The sequence below is a fragment of the Athene noctua genome, chromosome 10 (genome assembly GCF_965140245.1).
Source record: "Athene noctua chromosome 10, bAthNoc1.hap1.1, whole genome shotgun sequence".
NCBI lineage: Eukaryota > Metazoa > Chordata > Aves > Strigiformes > Strigidae > Athene > Athene noctua.
This window is the reverse complement of record NC_134046.1, coordinates 17,129,596-17,144,884: the sequence shown is the minus strand read 5'-3', so window position 1 is coordinate 17,144,884 and position 15,289 is coordinate 17,129,596. Positions and strand designations below refer to the sequence as shown.

General features: G+C 56.1%; 1 protein-coding gene across 7 annotated transcripts; it reads right to left on the bottom strand.

Moving 5' to 3' along the window:
- Positions 1–193: 193 nt before the first annotated feature.
- BAP1 (BRCA1 associated deubiquitinase 1) lies at positions 194–14,523 on the bottom strand. 7 transcript variants are annotated; one of them, XM_074914185.1, is made up of 18 exons: positions 14,381–14,503; positions 11,594–12,233; positions 10,487–10,516; positions 10,334–10,388; positions 9,479–9,611; positions 8,962–9,081; positions 8,398–8,459; positions 8,172–8,314; positions 7,238–7,316; positions 6,360–6,483; positions 5,929–6,046; positions 5,353–5,540; positions 4,871–5,004; positions 3,775–4,247; positions 3,488–3,648; positions 2,631–2,723; positions 2,068–2,140; positions 194–1,759 (listed from the first exon to the last, which is right to left on the bottom strand). In XM_074914185.1, exons 5-18 carry the CDS (start codon positions 9,494–9,496, stop codon positions 1,626–1,628), a joined length of 1,920 nt encoding a protein of 639 aa, XP_074770286.1. In that variant the 5' UTR covers positions 9,497–9,611; positions 10,334–10,388; positions 10,487–10,516; positions 11,594–12,233; positions 14,381–14,503; the 3' UTR covers positions 194–1,625. The 7 variants fall into 7 exon arrangements, with proteins under 7 accessions (XP_074770286.1, XP_074770287.1, XP_074770285.1 ...); XM_074914186.1 differs by having other exon boundaries at positions 11,594–12,164; positions 14,381–14,468; XM_074914184.1 differs by lacking the exon at positions 11,594–12,233 and having other exon boundaries at positions 6,360–6,429; positions 14,381–14,523.
- Between the last annotated feature and the right edge of the window lie 766 nt (positions 14,524–15,289).

Below are 15,289 nucleotides of genomic sequence, written 5' to 3'. Positions count from 1 at the left end.
CTGACTGCTACCAGCCACTCCCCCTCTCCTCCTGCCCTCTGAGCTGCATCAATAAAGTGAGCTCAACTCCACCAGCATCACTTCACCTGGTGTTACTGCAAGCCCCAGTTACATTGTTTTAGCACCACAGCAGAGATGCCAGTGGGGCCGGGAGCAGGCACTTGATGCTCCCAGCAGCACACACACCTCTCCCTTGCCTGGCTGTTACAGGATAGCTTTATTCCTTCAGACAGATCCATTTACAGAACTTGATATTAGACACAGCAAGAGACAGAAGGATTTTCTTCCCTTCAACAAATACCAAAACAGTTTCATTCCATAGTAGAGATCTGCACAGGTTTGCACATTTGCAAAACGCAGTCCTCTCCTGTGGCAGCTCCCCTTGGCCCAGCTACACCTCAGGCCCCCTCTGGAGAGAGGTGCGGCCTCTGGCTTCTGGGGTTCCTGTGAGGCTGCTAGGACCGGGCAGCTGAGGGCGTGCAGGAGCGCTGGCAGGGCCGGTAGCAGGTGGCAGGTGAGAGGCAGACTGCTGCCCACACCAGCAAGCTCTGGGTTAGCAACCAGCGAGCAGCAGCTCTGGGCTCCCGGCACTGCTGCCACCCGCCCCTGCAGTTCACAGCCCACCCTGGGCATTGCAGCTACCACTCCCCTCTCCCCACCCTGGAGTGCTTTGCCAAGGGCACCAAGTGCTTCCACATCCAGCATCCACCCTGGTGCCAGGCCCGGCCGCACCGAGGCCACCCTCGGACTTGGTCTGTTCACAGTTCAGGGGGTTTCCTCTGGGGGCTGGGCCTGGAGCAACACCGTGACCTGCAGACACTGCCAGGGCCACAGAGCTGGTCCCTAGGAGAGCACCAGGGCAGCAGAGCCACGTGCCATCCCCCAACCCCCCGCAGAGGGCTGGGCACAAGGCCCAGCGCCAGGGACGAGTCCACCCCTCCTCGGCTGGCACTAGAGCTGCCACGGCCCGGCCGTGCTGGCAGGGGGTGTTGCCAGCCCCGGAGTGCTGAGGGCAGGGGAAGGCAGGACCTGCCTGACCAGCTCTGGGAACAGGGCAGTGCAGCGGAGGCTGGGTGGGGGCAGGAGAAGGGGCTCTGTCCAGGAGCCGCCTCGCTCAACAACAGCAAAAGTGTGGGGCAGAACCAAAAATAAGGGAGGGAGGGAGGGAGGGAGGGAGAGGGATAGAAAACACAGACACCAGTGTCCTGGGGAAGCACAGACCTGAAGGCCTGGACACAGGAGGACAAGCCACAGCCAGCTGCGGCCAGCACAGCCTCACGTGGGCAGCGCTGGCGTTCCCACAACGCCAGATCTGCCACTGGCCGGGTGGGCTCTTCCCCTCCTGCCACAGGCCTCAGCCACGGCACCGAGGCACAGGCCCAGGGCCTCTGGGCGCTGCTGTGGCACAGTCAGGCAGCGGGGCCCTCGGGTTTGCCTTCTGCTGCCGCGACTCCTGCCGTTCACAACCCAGGCTCCGAGAAAAACCCGATTTCTCTTTGTCCCCAGGCTCCACCTCAGCCAAGGGCTTGTTGCTGTGGTCCCTCTTCCTTGGGCAAAGGGTACCATAGATCCAAGTGCCACTACACAAAGCCCAGCTGCTTCTTCGCACAGTCTTGACTCCCAGGCTACTGCCGCTTGGCTTTATAGGGGCGGGAGCGTTTCCGGCGGTCCGGCTTCCTCTGCTTGTGCAGGCGGCCAATGCTGACGCCCTGCCGCCTGCGGACGGAGATGTTCTGCTCCACCAGGCTTGCCAGCATGCCTGCAGGGGAGAGGCACACCCACACGCCCCCGCTGGAGTGCTGGGACTGCCCATGCCAGGGCCCAGCCCTCCCTCTCACCCAAAACCCATCAATGGACTCCTCCGGGGACTATAAAGTCAGGACAGAGCACAGAGACATGTGGCTCCCCAGAGTGAGTGCTGCCTCGTGGCCCAGGCCTGGCAGAAACAGGCAGCAGGGCAGGGTGAGCTTCCCAGGCTCCAGCTGCTCTCTGCCATGCCATGTGCCCCCGCCCCCAGCTGAATCTGAACCCCACACTCCATCCCCTCAGCCGCACAGCACCGCTCACCTTCCTGGGCCAGCATGGAGATGAAGGTACAGATGAACTCATCATAGTTATGGGTTCTCCTCTGGTCATCGATCTACAAAGAGATGACGAATCCACCAATAATCCCCAAATGGGTGGCAGGGAGAAAGGAGCTCAAAGTTAACGAGGGGCAAACAACCAGCATGCCAGGCCCAGCCCCCAGGCCAAGGAGACCAGGGCAGGAAGGGACCCACCTCCCAGCCCAGCTCAGGCCAGCACACAACTGGGACTGTCTCCATCCCAGTTCAGGTGCCAGCATTTTCCACAAAGGGCTGCTGGGAAGAGGTGAGGGTTGTCAGGGAGGAGACTCCCCACTTCCTCCTGTCAGTGCTGCTGTTCAGCAGTGGCCCAGCTGCAGCACTCCACCATCCTCCTCAAGCTAATTAGTGCTGCCCAGGGGCTCCAGCCTGTCCTGGTGGGAGCTCTGCCCCATGGGGAAAGGACCCCCAATGCTCATTCTCAGCTGAGCCACTCTCCCCCACACCCCAGACAGAAGCCTTCAGGGAGCTAGATCAGCAATGCAAACAAGGCATCAACAAACACACCTTGAATTTCTTCCTCTTCTCCACCTCTTCCTTCAGGCAGGCCTCGTAGTTTGCAATCTCTGCCTCCACACACTTCAGCAGTGCCAGCAGCTCCTGTCAGGATCAAGCAGAGCAAACGTGAGCAGACAGACCCCTGCCACAGCCCAGGAGCCAGTGGGGTGGGCTGGTGGGTGTTCCTCTCCACGCTGGGAAAGGGAGGATTCATCAAAGCAAAAAAAATTTGCCAGTGTTGGGGGGAAAAAAAGAAGAGTTCATTGTAGGAAATTTCTAAGTCCAAGGGTGGTCAGCCAGTGCTATGGCCAGCCCCGGGGGAGCTGGGTTCTGCCTGAGCCTGGCCCAGGCACAGGTACCTGGTGTGGAGCCAGGCTCAGGCAGAAGGGGGAAGTGTTGCATGCATGAGAAACATCCCAGGGCCCAGTTCTTCTCAGTAACAGAATCTGAAGACTTCCCTTTTGAGTAAAACAGTTTCTCACAAGCTCTCCTCCAAGGAGCCCTTGATGTGCTTCTGCTGCCCGAGCCCAGTCCTGTCCCTGGCTGGAGGCCCAGACAGGCAGGAAAGTTACCAGCAGGCTGGGATTTGGGGGTGCAGGGTCCCACCAGCCTCTGGCCCAAAGGAGAGCACAGCACGCTCAACATCTCAACTGCGGGAGGCAGCGGCTCTGCCCACTGCCAAGGCAAATATCCCCGAGATGATGCGAGGCACAAAACCTGCACTGCCCTGTGCCTCGAGGCACGGCTGCGGCGACACGCGAGCGGGACAGCGTGCACATGCGGGTCGGTCACTGCCAGCGCTGCTGCGTCTCTGGGTGAGCACAGGGAGCTCCACGTTCCCAGGGCTGTCACAGCACAAAACTCACCTTGGGAGAATACTTTTCCCCCCCAGGGTGATCACTGGTCCTGCCAAGTCCCACCTTCTCTTTGCTGTCACTGGCCTCACTGCCCTCCTTCTCGTCCAGTTTGATTGTGACCAGGGCTTCTTCACCGGGTTTGATGGAAGGGGGGGAGCTTTTTCCCCCATCTGCACACAAGGGAAGGATGCGTTAGGAGCTGTCACAAAGGACCGGTATCAACTCCCAAAGTGAAAGGACACTGTCCCATCACCACAGGGGACAAGTCACCCCCACAAAAGCTGGCAGGCACCTACCTGCAACAGCCAGTGGGCAGAAGACGCCATCCTCCGTGAGGTGCAGCAGGCCGGTGCTGATCACGGGCCCCAGGTCCCTGACGGCCCGGTTGTAGCGCATGCAGTCGACACGCAGCAGGCCGTCCTCCTCACCGAAGAGCACCTTGGAGATGTGGGAGGTGACGGGGCTGGAGGGGCGAGTGGGGTTGGCTGAGCGGATGGGGGAGCGCAGCGGGGAGTTGAAGGCGCTGCCGATCTCAGAGGCGGTGTCGGTGCTTTCGTTGCTGGGGGTGGGAGAGGGCTGGGAGTGGGTGACCACGGCCACGGCAGCGCCCCCGCCGCTCGTCTTGATGGACAGTGGAATGGAAAGATCCTTTTGCGATTCCTTCAGCTTCTCCGCCAGGACGTTGATGGTGTTGGGTTGCAGGACGGAAAGCTGACCATCCGCAGCCCCTGCCATGTGCTCTTGCTTCACCTGCCCCTTCCTTTTGTACCTGCACAGGAACATAGCAGGGAGGGGGGTGAGTAGCTGGGGGAAGGAGGTGGGGGCCCAGCGCAGGCGCTGCCAGCCCCGCACTCAGCACTCCAGGCTGTCTGCGGGATGAAGCAAGGCCTGAAACATTTCTAGGTCACCCCCACTGCCACCAGTTTCTCTGGCAGCACCCCACCCCACTGAATGGCTCAGCTGTGGGTACCCCTACACAGCCGGGGGCAGAGGGTGCTGTGCACCCCTGCTCTTCTTCCAGAAGCCCCAAAAGCAGCCTCACTGTGACCCTCCCCACCTTCCCGACCTTCGCAGAAGCCTGAGCACACCCATCACCAGGAGCTGATCTGGCAAATAGCATTGGGGAACTGAGGTTCCCCAAAGCCTCCTACCAACAGAGTTATATTCAAGGCAGACAAAATTCAGGGCTGACTGTGAAGAGCTACAGAAGAGCTTTACAAAATCCAGCAAGTGAACAGTAAAAATGCAGGCAAAAAGGAGAACAGCCCTAATTGCATACACAGGTGCAGGTTCTAACACAGCTAACAGTGCTCAGGAAGGAGATCTGGGAGCCACCACTGGCAGTTCTGCAAACATCAGCTCCCTGCCCACACCCTCAGCTCAAACTGTCACCTGATGGCCGAGTTGGTGTTACGAACTTCCTCCTCCTCCTCATCATCATAGTCATCTTCATCATCCGAGTACTGCTGGTGTTGTCGGACTGGGACCCGGCTGCGACCCACTCCCGCCGCAAGGTCTTCCTCCTCCTGCAAAACATGGTTGCTGATGGGCTGCCGACGGCAGGGCAAGGAGGAGCAGCCCAGTGGCACGTCCTCAGTCCAGCTGAGCACTGGGGCTTTGCCCCTTTCAAGAGGGGACGGGGGTCTGTTCCCTGTGCTTGCCCAGCTGACCCACGTTAACGCTAACCTCTTTTGCCAGGTCAGTGTCTATTTACCCTCTTGCCTTGCAGCCCGGGTCAGTGCCAGGGCAGGCCAGCTGCGAGGCAGTGGAAGGGCTCAGACCGGCTCACAGCCGTAGTCTCGTGGAGGTGAGGGACTGGAAGCAAAAAGCTCAGCTTGAGTCAGGCGTGCTGCTAGCCTGGAGCATCAGCCTACCTGCATAGGGGACTTGGCATAGTTGTGATTATCGAGGAAGGCCGGCAACCTCTGCACGATGGGGTTGGGATTCGCCAGAGGCGCCCCGTTGATACTGCTCGCTGACGTCTTTGCCACTGGTTTGGATTTGTTGGGTGGGCTCTGTGTGGCCGCAGGGTGGCCCTGGCTGGTGGGCTCGTCGGTGCCGTCTGCCACACAAGCACAGCACAGCCTCTCAGGAGCAGCACCATCACCTTTTACTCAATGTCCTCTGTGTCCCCTTCCCACCCCACAGAAGAGAACAGCTCTTACACTCCACCAGACCATCACACTCACTTCCCATCCACCTCCAGTTGTCACAACTGTCCCCAAGCTTAAGCCCTCCCATTTTCAAGCCCCACATCCCTCCAACACTCCTCCCAGGCACAGAGGCATCTACCACAGCCCAGCACAGTGCGCACAGAGCTGGGCTTGGAGAAAATAAAGTGAAGCTGACTATAAAACTGCCTCAAGCTCCAAGACAGCCAGTCGGTGTCACCAGCCTGTGCTCGCTCCACAAGGAACCGGGCTGGCAACACCACTGGTACAGGGGTCTACCTGGATGGGTGCTCTCTGGAGTCATAGTCTTGCTGCTGGCTGGCTTTGCCTCTTCAGGAGGCTGAGAATCCTGAGACTTCTGGGTCTGGATCAGCTCCGGCTGAGTTACTCGGATAAGCTTGAAGGCAAATGACAGATAGAAGCTGAGTGCTGGACCCAGGTGACCCAAACCACATCCTTCCCATTCAAGCACTACAGAACTCATGAGGGTGAGCCAAGCACCCATGCGCACAAACAAGAGACAATACCATGGATAACCCCCAGGTGAGCAGCAAAAGGCCAAGCTGTGAGGCTAGTTATCTCCTCTTCCCAAAAGACATGTCCCGAGGCCAAAATAATCCCCAAAATCCCACAGCACAGGGAGATGCCCTGAAATCAGAGCCTACTCCCACCCTGGGCTTGCACCCTTCCCAGGGCTTGGGCTGTCCTACCTGCTGCAAGGCCTCCAGCACAGTCTGGCGGTTCATCTTCAGGATGTGCAGCTTGGACTCGTACTTCATCCTCCGATCAGGCACCACAGCCATCAGGTTGAAGCGGATGTCATGGTACGGCTCCCTGCGGGAAGGGACAGCAGCTGTCAGACTCAAGCAGTAGAAAGCCCGGCTGCCGGCACAGGGGGTCAGCCGGCTGCCCGCCCTGCCCTGCCCACCTCCCACGGGCTCCTTCCAGGCAGCACCTCCCCTGCCCGGGCGTTTAACACCACACCGGAGGCTTTTACCCCCAAACCAAGTCAAACTCACACTGGCTGAAGCAGCAGAGGAAGTTTGCTTCAGCCACAACACAAAACGCCCTTCACAGATTCACGGGTTGGTTGAGGTGGGAAGGGACCTGTGGAGCCGATCTGCTCCAACCCCCTGCTCCAGCAGGGCCACCCGGGGCTGGTGGCACAGGACCATGTCCAGATGGCTTTTGAGTATCTCCAAGGATGGCCCCCCCACATCCTCCCTGGGCAACCTGGGCCAGCGCTTGGTCACCCTCATGCCCAAGCACCCCAGAGGCCCAGCTCAGGTCCAGAAGCACCATTCCTCCTCCCATGGGCTCGAGCTAACAGGGAACTAATCTGCCCACCCTTATCCTGCACGGCCGCCTGCAAGGACTCTGCATCACACAGAGAGCACAGCTTCTCTGCATGCTCCGAAGGCAGGCAAATTGCAGGCAAGAGAAGGCAGGGAGGCAGTGCATCTGCACCTCTCCCCAGGCAATACTCTCCACCCCCACTTCCACAACTTATTGCATGCAGAACACAGTAGAAATAAACCAGGGAAAAATGGCGAGGGACCAGTGCCTGCAGCACGGCCTAGGACATTACCCTGCAGTGGCCAGGCCGATGCGCTCCATGATTACTCTCCTGGCTTTGTCTGTCCATTCCTCATCATCAGCCCATGGCCCTGTGATAACAAGACAGAGCTGGAATTAGCAAAGCAGGACAAGGGTCCTGCTTCAGACTCACAGAGTGGATCTCCACAAGAGGCAATCTCTCGGCTCCCTTACATACCAGGGAGCAAGTTAAGAAGGTCCCAGGAGGCAGAAGGACCATGCTGCCAGCCCACATGTGGAACCCCCTGCCTCAGCCTTCCAAATGGAAGACCTGAGTTATATGCAGGGCAGAAAGGTGAGGTTTGAACCCTACAGACTACGAGCGATTCACAGGCTCTGGGGTCACAAAGTTCAAGGGAATTCCAGGTCTTGCTCGGATCCAGCTGCCACTGGATCTGGTGCCATGCTTAAGAAACCCAAGTACGTGAAGTAAGGACCTTACCACAGGGCCTGACAGGCAGAAGCAAAGTCCTAGTGCGGATAAGGAAGTGTATAAAAGACAGAACTAGTGGTCAAGTTGTAAGAGGAGGGAGTAACCCGAGCAGCCCGCTGGGATCTGTGTTGGGACCTTGTGCCTCAACACACTGCAGTTATTCAGCACAAGGAGTGAGACAAATTCTGCTCATGATACTGAGTTATTTCAGAGCTGCAGAAGGACCTCATGACCCTGAGCAACTGGAGAGGAAAACGGCAAGGCTGGAAAAGGCAATGCAATGCATTTAGAAAAAACTGCCTTCTAGACACAGTCCCCAGTATATGGGCTTCAAAAGGAGCTATCAAAACTCAGGACAAATCTGGGAGCCACTGGAGCAATTCCCCACAAACATCAGCTAAGGCTTTGTGGGCATGAAAAATAAAACACACATTTGGAGATGCCAGGGTGTCTATTCAACTGTGTCAACGAGTAGGGACAGGCAGGCTCTTACCGTGGTCAATGGGATAGACCTTGAGCCCGTCCAGCTCAAACAGCCGCCCCTTGATGGGGACATAACTGACAAAATGAAAAGCCTCCATGGTTCGCACAGCGCTGATACCGTTCTGCTTTTCCGGCAAGTGCCGTGGCTCCGGCCTGCAAGGGCAAGCGAGGTGAGAGGTCAGTGGAAAGTCTGCCTCCTCCAGCAAAAGTGAGCTGTGAGAGACCCCCACACTCACCTGGCATGGCTGTTGTGGGCCTTGGCCAGCTCTGGGGCATTGCCGATGGCATAGCCTTTACTCTGCAGCGAACAGCGAGAGAGGAAAACAACTGAGAAGAAACAGGAAACAAATAAAATGCTTCACCCATGGACTCCCCCCTCCCTCCCTCCCTCCCCAGGACTGGGAGAGCAACTTTCAGGCACACCCTCTGCTCTGCTGAGTTACAGGTAAAACCCAAGATGAGAAGAACACTCAAATTATGCTAAAGAAATCACAGTTAAGAGAAAAACACAGACTTCAAGAGGTCTGAAGGTAGGATAGGACTTTTAATCACAGACTTAGAGAATGCATCTGGGCTAGGGAATAACATGACAGAAGGCTCAGAGCTGTGCCCAGCGTAAGGGGACCAAGGCTCTGAGCAAGGCAAGGTAGGAAGAGGAGAGAGAAGATGCAGTGCTGATGTAGTGGGCAGCCACGAAGGGCTGAGAGGAGCCAGTTCTTTAGAGCATCATCCTGAGAGGGGAGCAAAAGGCAGATTCACGTCCACCACCCGCGCACAGCCCTGCACACCCCTGCCCCTACCTCAGGGCTAAATCCTTTGGTGAAATCCTTCATGCGGCTCAGCGTGGGGCCCAGGTCGACATTGTTGCAGTTCAGGAGGACGCTCAGCAGGGCATGGGTGGCACAGGAATTGGGGATCAGCTGGAGGGTGGTGACACAAGGACCATCTTAACCAGCAGGAACAAGGCAACCCTTCAACAACCCCTCAGTGTCGACAATAATCAGTTGAAAAGTACTGACGCAAGAACCACTTGTGAGAGCAGCGACTCGATCTTGGCTCTCCAGGGAAGGAAGGAGGTTGGTCTCGTTTAACGAGCCACACCACGGCCCCATGAGCATCTCCTCACAGCACAGGCCACAGACAGGCTCGCAGACCTCGCTGAATTCCCTCCAACCTGGAGCTCGGGGCAGAGATTCCCAGAAAAAAAGGTGCTGCCCTCAGGATCAGCAAGAACAGTGCATCCTCCCAGTACCACATTGCTTCCCTGTGGTGTCACACAAGACACCCCCACACACTTTTCCCTTGCTTCCAGCCTACCTGGTGAGCAAAGAACATGTTATTAACGATGTCATCATCAATCACCGACGTCTCATCAACCAGGGTAGAGACTTTCCGGCGTGATCTGCGCTCCTCAATCCACTTGAACAGGAAGATGAACCCATACACAGGGCTGTGGAGAGAAGTCAGCAGCTGCACCATTTTGGACAGGCCACACCAGTGGGACTGCTCTATCCAGCGCCAGAAACCTCTCTGTCTGTGCAGAGCAAAGACAGACAGGAAAAGAAGAACCACCAGCCCCATCTTTCTAGAAGTGACCATCCATGTCAGAAGTCCCCCCCAGCCCCCCAAAACCCAAGACACTCCTGTGCTGATGCTCTGGGCTCTGACAACAATCAAGCTTCAATAGGTTTGACAGATCTTAAGAAGCTTAAAACAGAGAGACAAGAGGTGAAATTCACCCTTAACACTGACCAACCTGCATAATAGTGCTCGACCACCAAATGACTCCTCCTTTAAAATATATGTTGTATTCATTTCCAAGAGGAGTTCAGACAACAGCTTTTCAGAAAGTGACAGCCTCAAAGCCATTTCAAAGCACTGAGACAGAGAGAAAGCCCACACCGCAAGCACGCTGGTGGACACTGCACGTCTCCAGGCAGAAAGGGAGATGAATCCCTTGAAGTATGTCCCCCACCTGCCCCACAAGGTCTTTCTCAAGGCACAAGATTGCCCATCTGCCCCAAACCCGATGAAGCGCTTCTGGTATCACCTACAACACTGAGCTCCATGACAATGAGCTCACACAGGCCCTTCTAACACCTGGCGAGGAGTTCTCAGGCCCACAGATGCATTCTGCTTAATAAAACTCGTACTTTCACACCTGTGACTTACCCTTGGCATTTGCTCTGCAGATCATAAATCTCTTCAACCTGCACTCCCTTGACCCCTGCAAACAAAGGGCAGAAGCTGGTGTAAAGACCACCAGAAAAGACTAGGGGTAATGTCAAACATGAAACCAACTTTCAGGAGGTTTCTTGCACTCACCAAAATCTTCAACCAGGAGTGTGAAGAGACCTGGAAAGGAACAAAACCAACAGGTTACTTCTGGCTGAAGAGAGCAGAGAAGAAACCTGTTGCCACCAGCCCCTGACAGTCACATGTGGTCCCAGGCCAAGAAAACATGCAGCAGAGCAGCACCAGCATCACACTGCCTCCCCAGCAGCAGAGCTGTTGAGCCCTGGCTCGCTAGGTGCTCTGGCTCCCTTCAGCCCCATTCACAATCTCTTCCTTAAGAGGACCTAAATCAAACCTCTCCTATTGGAACCAGATGAAGCTGGACCCACCTTCAGATGACCTGCCAGGAAGTAAATCCTCCCCATGAACAGCAGCAGGGAACACCTAATGACACGCACGCTTCTAACTGGAGGGAAATGCAGCTGAATAGATCACAGGATATTTTAAAATAAGATAATTTTGTTCTCATTAGTGAAATACATCCAGTGAAGGGAAAGCCATCTCACAGTAACAGAGCTGTGGGGAAGTTTGAGGGCTGAAAGGCTCGTCTTCATCTCCCTCTCTCCCAGGGGAGAAAATCCAAGAGCCTGTCTCCAGTGACTACAAAATTCCCATTACAAGACACAACCAGGGATACAAAGACAATGGCAAAGAGACCAAAAGATTATTAGGCATCAGCAACTGAGCAGCAGCTTCCACTATGATGCCATAGCAAAGGCAGTCAGCTCAATTTTCAGGCGGTCCGCGTGCACGCGGAGTTCGCGAGCTCGAGACCGGAATAATAAATCTGCTTCTTTCGCTCCCATATAAAGGCTGCTGAGAGCCTGGGAGAAAGTCCAGGGAATATCAATAAGAAGGATTCAATCCTGAGAAACATCCCTGTAAGCAACAGATTTAAGGAATATGATGTAAGCAGCTCAGTCAAGAAGAAAAGAGCCCAAGTGGCTTCGACACCAAAGTTAAAGTGTCTAAAATAGGGAGGAAACTTCTAGGAGTGATAACTCCTCACTAATTTTGCAGTAAACATCACATTTCTTACAGAATTGTCAGTGGGAAGAAACACACTATGGAAATAACATGCTTCAAACCAGTGACAGCCTCCTCACTGTGCAATGCCATTACACCAAACCCCAGCACCTTTCTGACAGAGTTTTTGCTCAGAATTCTTGATGCTGTGGAGGGCTGTGTTGTACAGGTGGCATCTACAGAGACTTCAAGCAGCGCCACAGCCTTGCAGCCTTCTTTGCAGCAACACCCTTGGGGCAAGCAGTCCTTGCATACTGTAAGGGTCTTCAGATGCTCATTAGAGCCACGGTTCCAGTCCCCTCTTTAGATGGTGTCCTTTACAGAAGCGGGAGTCACAGCTGTTTACAGGTAGAGTCTCTCAACTGTAAAAGCTTCTGCAAAAGTTGAAAGCCTCACTCATTCTCCAGTTTCAACAGTTACAGTCTACTGATCACAGCAAAACATGTGCAGCACAAGAAGACGTGAATTGTATCACAAGCTCTGCCTCGCAGCCACTGAAGATTTGCATCAGAGCAAGGCCTTGCAAACTCAAGCAACTGTAAATGCTGAAAGCAGCGCTGCTCCAGCAGGTACCACCAGAAGGAGAAGACCAAGCAGGACTCCCAAGCTCACTGTGGCTCAGCCCAGAGCACTTGCACATCTCCACAGCAGCTCTCCAGGACTGCGAGTCAGAACAGCGGGGCTGCACCGAAGGAGATGAAAAGTCAGCCGGTGCATGTTTTTCTCCACAACACCCATCTGATCAACATCACTGAGGAATCAGAGAGGGGACAAAGTCAAACTTCTCCAAGTTCACCATGAAAGGACAAGAAGTGATGGCAACAAGCTGCAGCAAGAGAAATTCTGACTACACACGCAGAAAAAAACAATTCTTTGTTACCAGTGCAGTCAGCCCTGGGATTGGGGCACAGAAATCTCCCTCGTGGGCATACTCAAACTCCACCAGACATGGCCACAAGTGACCTGAACTACCTTTGAAGTTAGCCCTGGTTTGGGCCAAAGACTTCCAGCAGTCCCTTACAACCACAGTTTTTCTCTGACACATTTAAATATTTCATATTACCTCAGCGTCCACCAAAGGCATAGTTCTGCTGCTGAGATCACTCCTGTAACACCAGAAATCCCCATCCCAAATTATGTGGGTCAGCTGGTTGCACACACAACACTAGGCCAGCAGTCTGGAAGTTCCCAAGGCTCCCCTCTCTGCTCAGCAGCCACGACAGACAGCCCAAATCTAGGTCTATTGACCCTTCCTGACCAGTAAAACACCAAGAGCTTTCAGTCCCAAGGCCTGTGGTGAGGGCTGAGTTGTGTATGGGATGTGCTGAAGGCCGAGAGCAGCACATGGGTCATTCCTAACCGCCGTCCTAGCTCCCACCTCTGCATCCAAACCTTCACATACCCAAAGCAGCACAGCTGTGGCGTGTTGAGAGCCTACCTCTGCCCAGAGAGATTATCTTCCAAGAAAATAACCTTCCCTCCCAGATGTGAGAATCCAAACCACATCCTCTCTTCAGCATCATCATGATAAAAGAGGGAGAGAATGGGAATTATTTTGGTAATTCCTGAGTACCAGTAAAAACAGGATAAAGAACAGCAAAAACCTGGGCTGACTGGGAGACTGACAGCATACACAATCCTTCGCTGAATGCAGGAAGATGAGTAGAATGCAAGGGGTCCCATTTCCTCACCTACAGACTCAAAAATGCACACACCCTAAAGACCAGCTCTCAGCCTCCCAGAGGAGACCCCAAATCACTCAGACATGTTAAAAAAACGCTCAGCCAATGCCCCAGCCGATTCCGGCTTGAACCCTCAAATTCTAACCTGCAAAACAAACTCCAAGACTCCACCACAGAAACCACCTTCTCCGACATACTGGGGAGAGGATGTCTGTGACCATCCTGCTCCCGGCTGCTCAAGCACCACACTGGGCTCTTCAGCTCTTCACCTTCCTGGACTACCTGGGGGGAGAGGGTCCGACCCATCCACTTGGCTGCAAAGCAATGACAAGCTCTGACATGCACAGGATGGAGACACCATCCTCATGTACTCCTGAGTGATACAGGTTGTTCTCAATTACCCACAAAGGCCTGGGGAAATCACCAGTTAGAGCTGTTTCTGTAGCGAGGTGCATCCAATACACACACCCCTCCCTGTACTTCAGCGATATTTCAGGGTGTATTTGCAAACAACAGGAAATCTTCATGCTACACCCTTGTAGCATTTCAGACGTTTTCCACAATGATCCCTTGGGTTTATCAGATGACACACAGAGGTGCCTGGGGCACCCCAGACCCCATGTATAAGTGCTACCAGAGCCTAGGCCCCGCTCTGAGCCTTCACAATGCTCCCGTAGCCCTGTTCACCCCATCTCTGCCTTCAGCCCACACCTGCACCCCTGTATGCAGCCTCCTGACATCCCCTTTTCTATCTGTCCCACACGCACATAACCTCTCCCTAACCCCTCCATGGGTCATGTCCTATACACCGCAACCTCGCACAGCCCCCCTTCCCCCAGGGCCCACACTACTCCTGTCCTACACACCCTCGCTTGCCCCCCCCAACGCCCCGCCCGCGCCCCCTAACGCCCCCTTGGCGCACTTAGCAGCTCCCCCTCCCCAGGCCCTCCCCTCCCCTCCCCACCCCACACCCCCTCCCCAGCCCTTGTTCCCGCCCCACGCACTCCCACAACCCCTGCCCGCCTGCACCCCAACTCTAGGTCTGCACCCCACAACCCTGTCCACTCACCCCACACCCCCTCACCCAAGCTTCACCTACACACCCTCACCCCCGGCCTGACCCCTGAGCCGCCAGCACAGCCGCCACCCCCGGCCTATCCCTTGCAGCCCTCGTCCCAGGCTCGCCGCCCGCCCCAGTGCCCTACCCACGGCTTACCGGGGTCGCTCTCCAGCTCCAGCCAGCCCTTATTCATCTTCCCGCGGGCCGGGCCGCGCCGCCATGTCCAGCCCCGACTCCGGGCCCCACCGCCGCCGTCGCCCGTCCCAGCGCGTCATCACTGCGCGACGCTGTGTGACGTCAGCGCGCGCCGCGCCACATCCGTCCCAGGGTGGAGGTGGGGGGTGGCGGCGGCGGCGCCACAAAGGTCCCGCGGTGGTGGGGGAAGGCTGGGAGGGCCTTGGGGCCCTCGCCCTCGCCCTCGCCCTCGCCCTCGCCCTCGCCCTCGCCCTCGCCCTGCTCCGCTCCGGGGTTTCGTCCCCTGGTAAGCGGTAGGCAGCAGGGCCTTCGGGACTGGGCCTGGGCCGCCTGGGCTGCCCCGTGCAGGCTGTGATGAGGGACTTGGGCCGAGGCTGAGGACTGTCACCCCGTGCTGAGATGCGAGGGCTCCCGGTGAGGCAGGGGCCAGCTGTGTCAGCCCTGACCCTGCCAGCAGCTTCACTTAATGCCTCTGAGGAGGCTGGAAGGCTCCCAGGGCGAGTGGGTGCCCCTGCGCTGCACTTCCGTAGGAAATGGGCTAAAAATAGGAGCTGGATCCGTGGCTGCACCCGTCCTCCCACTATGGCTTTGTTCTATGGCTGTTCCCACACACACCCTGTCCACCAGTGCTTCCCTTGCCCTGCTTCTGCCCCTGGGACTGGGCTTAGCCAGCAGTGCCAAGACTCAGGTAGGGCTTATTCCCCTCACACAAAGGAGGCTGAGGGGCAACAGCGCTGTATCTGCCCACCAAAGTTGTATCCTTCCACCTCCCAGGGTGGGTGAGGTTGTGTTCATGTTCATTCAGCCCATGGGAATTTCTAGGGATGCAGGTTACCTCTGCTGGCTGGTTATCACGAGGAACAAGGCTGG

Coding starts and splice junctions, on each gene's coding strand:
- BAP1 (XM_074914182.1), bottom strand. CDS start 14,417: ATGAATAAGGGCTGGCTGGAGCTGGAGAGCGACCCCG. Junction 5,005..5,352: donor ATGCCAAGTCCCCTATGCAG/GTAGGCTGATGC, acceptor CATGTTTTGCAG/GAGGAGGAAGACCTTGCGGC. Junction 4,248..4,870: donor AACACCAACTCGGCCATCAG/GTGACAGTTTGA, acceptor GTTCCTGTGCAG/GTACAAAAGGAAGGGGCAGG.